Source organism: Ptychodera flava, chromosome 9, assembly GCF_041260155.1.
Source record: "Ptychodera flava strain L36383 chromosome 9, AS_Pfla_20210202, whole genome shotgun sequence".
NCBI classification, from domain to species: Eukaryota; Metazoa; Hemichordata; class Enteropneusta; family Ptychoderidae; genus Ptychodera; species Ptychodera flava.
The window spans coordinates 24,125,791-24,132,469 of NC_091936.1; the positions used below are offsets into that span (position 1 = coordinate 24,125,791).

The 6,679-nt window shown below is 41.8% G+C and overlaps 1 protein-coding gene across 1 annotated transcript; it reads left to right on the forward strand.

Moving 5' to 3' along the window:
• The first annotated feature begins 317 nt into the window (after window positions 1–317).
• On the forward strand, window positions 318–6,147 carry LOC139140441 (RING finger protein nhl-1-like). Its single transcript, XM_070709728.1, has 3 exons — window positions 318–458; window positions 1,038–1,110; window positions 1,699–6,147. The coding sequence occupies exon 3, from the start codon at window positions 1,732–1,734 to the stop codon at window positions 4,282–4,284; it is 2,553 nt and encodes an 850-aa protein (XP_070565829.1). The 5' UTR covers window positions 318–458; window positions 1,038–1,110; window positions 1,699–1,731; the 3' UTR covers window positions 4,285–6,147.
• The last annotated feature ends 532 nt before the right edge of the window (window positions 6,148–6,679 follow it).

Here is a 6,679-nt window from a genome sequence, read left to right on the forward strand (position 1 = left end):
ATTGACCTACATATATATAAATTGTTTATCTCACAGAAATGGTAATATTAGTCTTAATTAGCTATATTAATTTTACGTCACTAGTGACGATTGTTACATACCCTTTCTCGGTAAAAAAAAATTATAGACCGACCGTTTAAGATTAATACGCGTGAAGATTATTTGATAGTCTTTCAAGCATTTCTGCTTTGAAATTTTCATTTTTTTTATTCCTTTGTATTTTTATTCTATAGGGCTTCAAATTCTGTTTCTTAAATGTATTGAGAATGCAATATTAGGCGAACACTTTTTTTTACCCTGCGGATGGTTATATCGTAAGTAGTGCGTGAAGATACCATGTGAATGTGTGTTGAGTTTTTGAAGATTCCTCTCTGCCGTGCACTGGATCGGGCACCGACGACTCATCACCAAGACATCGGGAGTGCCGAAAGTAAACCCCTGTCAGGTCAAATACCAAGGTAAGATACATGAAGTGTTTGCATTTACCATCGTTGTCTTCCTAACCTTTTCCGCAGGACAATAACACTGTTGCTGTAGCGTTCCCATGGAAGCATGTTGTAAACATTTCTGTGCACTGTCTGTATACAACAAAACGTTTCATTTGGCGGGACCAAGAGTCTTTGTTTTACCAATGTTATATTTTATTTTATTGCTAGATTTGGCCACAGGCGCTTTGCATTGCAAATGTGGTATATGCTCCTTTTTTACGTTACTCTTCACTGAACACTTCGCGTGCCTATGGACTTGGCATTGACCTTAGCTTACGGACGGGTCAGTTTTTCGGGGGGGGGGGGATTACTTATTGTGCATGCCAGCATGAACTCTGTGTTGGGTTCATGATGGCACAGGGTGACTGACAAAGAAAAAACAAGGTAACCACCCTATAGCCAGTTTGAAAGCCGAGTGACACTTTCATAATTTTTGCGGTGACTATTTAATATATGCTACCTGAGACATGACCATTACTGCTCATATGGTTCAGGTATGATTAGAATGCCCTTTTTGATAACTTCTTATTTACATATTTGTCTTTATAGAGGACCTTGTCATACGATGCTGCTCAGGAAGAGCAGTGTCTTTGTGAACAGCGAGAGGTCTTCCAACCAAACAGTAAGTACCGGTAGTTATTCTGACAGCTTCACTGCAATTTTTTTTTAATTTTTCACTTGTATTATTTCTGGTGAAATAGAATTGTCTTTGTCTTTTGAAGTGAGTATTCTGATTACCAGATGAGTATCTTTAATTGAACACTATTGTTCATAGTAGTCTCATGCACCTGTGAGATATGTATCGGGGGGGGGGGGGGGGGGGGCAGCCTATTTCTGGTAAATAACATGTTAGAGTTTACTGGCCTCACGATGAGTGTAGAGCTGATGTCCCTGTTTTCTTGTGACTTTTCTTTACAATAGAATTGATTGAGTGCATATAAAAGTGATAAAGTGTGAAAAATTGTTTGAGTATATAGGTGAAATACCTTCCCAATGACATTACTTTTGGGTGTCTCATTGATTTTATTTTTAATATGGCATCAAAATAATAGGAAATGTTAACAATACAATGATAAAATCATCTGGTCCTAAAGCCAAAAATATTTACTATGAAGGAAAGGCCCATCTTGAACCAAATATTAAAATTACTTGATTTTCCGACTATATAAACATTCTGTGATGTAAATTTGGCATTATTTATTAATTACAGAAAATGATAGTGAAGGATTATCCATAAGGCAAGATGGCTGAAAGAATCGAGGAACTGCTGAATTGTGCAATATGCCTTGACAGGTATACAAGACCCAAGATACTTCCTTGTCAGCATACATTCTGTCAGCGTCCCTGCCTGGAGAACTTGATAGATATCCGCACCAGGAAGATCAAGTGTCCAGAATGCAGGCGTGAACATAAATTGCCAGTGAATGGAACCAATGGATTCCCTAACAATGTGACAATATCAAGGTTTCTGGACATCCCCGCCGAGACTCTCAACAGTACTATCGGGGGACGAAGCAATCAGCAAGGGACAACGAATGAAAGGCAGTGTGCATTGTGTGAGGGCGATGTAAGGGAAGGCTTCAGGTGCTCCCACTGCAATAGGAATTTCTGTCAGAACTGTAAAAACAGACACACAGATGAAGTGAAGCTTGACATCGGACGTCTGGTGAATCATCTGCGCAGAGGTGCCCCGAAGCTGTCGGATGCGCTTACTATGGTGGAGCAGAGGAATGATAGGCTCAGTCAGCACTGTGAGACCGTGAAAGGTGAGATCTCGAGTTGCATTGAGAAGCTGGTGTCAGAGTTGAGAAACAGGGAACATATGCTTCTGAGTGAGGTGGAGACATTCATGTTGTCCGAAGCAAGAAATCTTAACATCCAGAAGGAGAACCTGGAAGTGCAGTTGGCTGGAATGACCAGCCAGTGTGATGCCACCGAGAGACATCTGAGCAATGCACCATCTGATATTGGACTGCACGAGCTGGGAACCCTGTACTCCCAGTGCGTAGAGTATGTTGAGCAGCTTAGAAACTTGGAGGTAAACCCAACGGTGGCCCAGGACAAGAAAGTGAAATTCACAGAGGCAAACAGACATGAACTTCACTCCAGTATGATGACCTATGGTGATGTGAGTGTCACTAACCAGCCCAGTCGTTCTGTTTCAAATTCAAGTTCAAGGTCAGGGTCAGGGTCACTTAGAGGGAGACGCTCTAGGAGCACTCCGCCGCCATCCCAACAACCTGCAACAAACGACTTCATAAGCCTCCAAATCAATCATGCCATCCCCAGTGCAATATTTGGTGAGCCTCCCCCATTGCGATCAGAGGCTAGAGCGAGCCCACTGAGATCATCATCAAGCACCCCTCCCTTTGGTCATTGGCCAGTGCCTGAGCCAATGAACCCCAGCCTCTTATTCAGAGACATTGAAGATCTAGGCAGTGGTCCCATAATACCCCATGCAAGCAGTACTATAGGCCCTGAAGTATCAAGGAGTGCAGATGCTGCTGCTAGCCGCGGTAGAGGTAGAGGTCGACGTCGTCAGTGGGACAGACCCCTGATGAGTTTTGCCACCGACATGGAAGGGATTTCAGAAGCCAGTGACAGCCAGTCAGATTTCAGAAACCCTGCGGGAAATCTCACTATAAGTGAGCGCGCAACTAACCACCGTCCATCCACCAGAACCATGGTACGTGACTCTCCCACTCCCAATACACAGCCACAGAACCCTACGCTGTCATCCACTCCCAGGCAAAGTTCAAATGCCCCACCAGAATCTTCTAACTTCAGAAATCCTGCTGGTAATCTGACAATTGGTCCCAGGCCTAGAGCACGTAGGTTTGAAATTAGACTAGATGATGCAAATGATGAATTTGTAATCATAGAGGATGGCAATAATGCAACTCCAAACAGGAGAGGGCGCTCCAACGAGCCTGCCCCACTTGTCAATTATCTCCTGAAAGGGAGGTCCATCCTGAGATTTGGCCAGAAAGGTGGCAGTGATGGCAATTTCTCCTGGCCTAGAGGGGTTGCTGTTCTGCCTGATAACCAGATTGTGGTCTGTGACAGTAGCAATCACAGAGTGCAGATCTTTGATGAGTACGGACAGAGTCTGTCTTCCTTTGGATCCCGTGGCACAGGTGATGGAGAGTTCGACTGCTTGACTGGTGTCGCCGTGAACAGCCGAAGTCAGATTGTCATTGCCGATCGGTACAACCACCGCATCCAGGTCATTGAACCTAGTGGTAGGTTTGTTTCCAAGTTTGGCCAGGAAGGAACGGGAGATGGCGAGTTGAACTACCCCTGGGGCATTGCCTGTGACAGCTCAGATAAAATCTATGTGTGCGATAAAGACAACCACCGCATCCAAGTGTTCGGGCGCGATGGCTCGTTCTTGCGCATGTTTGGCAGGCACGGCCACTCAGCTGGGCAGTTTGACCATCCACACTACCTAGCCATACACAACAACAAAGTCTTCATCAGCGACAGTGAGAATCACTGTATACAAGTCTTCGGCTGTGACGGTCAGTTTCAGTACAAATTTGGCCGGGAGGGCAGCAACTACGGCCAATTCAAGTACCCTCGGGGCATTGCCATCGATCCTCGTGGATATGTCATCGTCGGAGATAGCGGGAATAACAGAGTACAGGTATTCCGTCCATCAGGCACATACATGACCTGTTTCGGCACATTTGGTACCGGAAATGGCCAGGTCAAGGGCATTGAAGGAGTTACCTTGATGTCCAATGGCAACATTGTGGTGTCAGACAAGGACAACCACCGAATACAGGTGTTCTAATCACACAAGCAAACTGGGCTTGCTTAGTCACACCAGAAACAATAATGAGCATCAAAGAGATCGCATGTCCAGAGCGGAATTCTTCTTACCCAGTTGACAGCTGTTCAATAGCTAATTTGCCAATTTCAATGCAATACTGTGTACTGGACACTCAACTTGTTCACTGGAAACAGTCCCGTGCTCACCATCCATAACAGTAGGTTTTGGCCAACACAAGGTTGTGAGAGTGTTGTGGCTTGTTCAGGTCAGCACGGCCAGTGTGCTGTGACAACACAGCATGGACCTGACAGTAGACTTGTCATTATCACACCATCACCTGTCCACATGATGTAAACAGCAAGCTAGATATTCCTTGGTATTTTAAATCGTTCCAAGTTATTCTCAGCTTCATGGCGTACTCTATCACACAGTATGAGGTTGAAGAAGGCAGTATACCATACAGCGGCAATACAGTTTATACAAACACAAGACATTATATGGCTTGAGATGGATGATATAGTGCTATTCCATTACAGTGGACAAGATCTTGTGTGGGTCAACTTTGCTGTATTTGTATCTTACTGTCATAAAAAATATCAAAATTATGGTTAAATTGATGGTGTACATTTGTGAGATTGGACTTGATGTCATGAGGCTGGAGAAACAATGTAATACCACAATGCTGTGCATTGGGGCATATTAAGATATTTACAATATACTGTTACATGTGTGTTGTGTAATTGTAAATCAATCTTTTTACCACAAGGCTTTCAGTCTTGGCCAATTTTTTTTGGTTTACTCTGTGCGTGTGGCAAATATTGATGATTTTATTGAACAATTGTGTAAGTTATGAAATTGAACAATTCTAAATTTGCTGTGTTTTTATTCCATGTACAATAAATTCATGTAGTTTTGCTGAACTTCATTTGTCAACTCATATCAAAAAGTGTTTGACAGCTGTCTTGTTCTTGCTGAAGAGGCTATGATAGCCAATGTAAAACCATAGGACATATCTAGTGATGCATGATGAATATTCTCATCGGAAAGATATGGACGAATTTTCAGAATTTGGATTTTTCACATGCTCTGGGGCTCCGTGACCTCTGACCTTGAGGTCAGAGGTTGCAGAAACTAGGTCAAGTGCTAGCACACAGGTGAACCTCTCAGTCAAGACTTAATCCCTGTCACGACTGATGTAGTTTAATCCTATGGTTTACAGTGATATGGCTGAACTGATATACTAGGAATCTAGGCTAGAAGGCATAAGTTCATGATTTCAATGGCAAGAGCAGACAGCAGAAGCTTTAAAATCAGACTTATATTCTCTTGATTCTGATTCAAGCCACATTGATTTGCCATGTTATAGTTGAATGCAGTGCGCGCAATGGAGTGATCACTGGCAGTGCAATACTTACTTGAGTGAACCTTGCAAACAGATAATGGCTTTTAAAATCAAACAACTTGTGAAAACGTAAGTTTATTTTAGTTTTCCTCTTTTTCTGCCAGGTTGATCTGCAAATGATAGATTTGTACCATGTAAATACATGTAGTATAAATTGCATTGGAGTATGTATAGCTTGAAAAGTTTAAAAAGCTGCAAAGAGTGTATTGTCACTTTAAAAATATATTTTTATATCAATTATGTGTAAATTTGATGTGTTCATATCAACTGATCAGCTCACAGAGAAAACTACAACGGGTGCTGATGTTTTCACAATTTGTAATGATGGGTGTGAATTTTGTGAATTCAAACAATGCTGTAAACTGATGTAAACTTACAATGGAATGCTATTCACAAAATAAATGAATCATCTCATACAACGGAAAAGTTGTAAAATTCTTTGTTTATCACTTGAATTTCCATTAAAAATCTAAAGATTACCCATGCCATATGATTTCTGCCTTTCTTCAGGTTGAGAATGTGCCGTTTGACTGTTGAAAGTTTGGTTCCTACTAGGCTTAGAAGAGCAGCCAGTTTTGAAATTTAACAGCTTCCCTTTATTGATGTTCAACGTGGTGGAACGGAATTCATCCTCACATGCAGATAATGACTTCAAGTGTGCAGTGTGTAACTTGGTAGACATCAAACTATGAAAGCCCCCCTCAACTCCACTTGACATCACATAATATTTTAAGCAGTTTTTCTGTAGAACATAAAATGCCCTGTGGACAAACTTTCTGACTTTCAATTTTTGCAATACCTTTCTGATCAGCAGCTCGTGTGGACTCATTTTCAAGCACATAATGGGTTCACTATTTTGTTATGATGATGATTGAAAATTTACTTTTCCCCACTGAGATGTAGAATAGTGGCAATTTTGAATTTAAAATGTCAATAAGTTTTTGTAATTTGTTTCTTGTAAACCAAAATTTGCACAGTGATCCTTGAATTTTATTCTTGATTATGAAAGAGCTT

Bases quoted from the DNA above. Each gene is read 5' to 3' on its own strand.
- LOC139140441 (XM_070709728.1), top strand. From the start codon at position 1,732: ATGGCTGAAAGAATCGAGGAACTGCTGAATTGTGCAATATGCCTTGAC.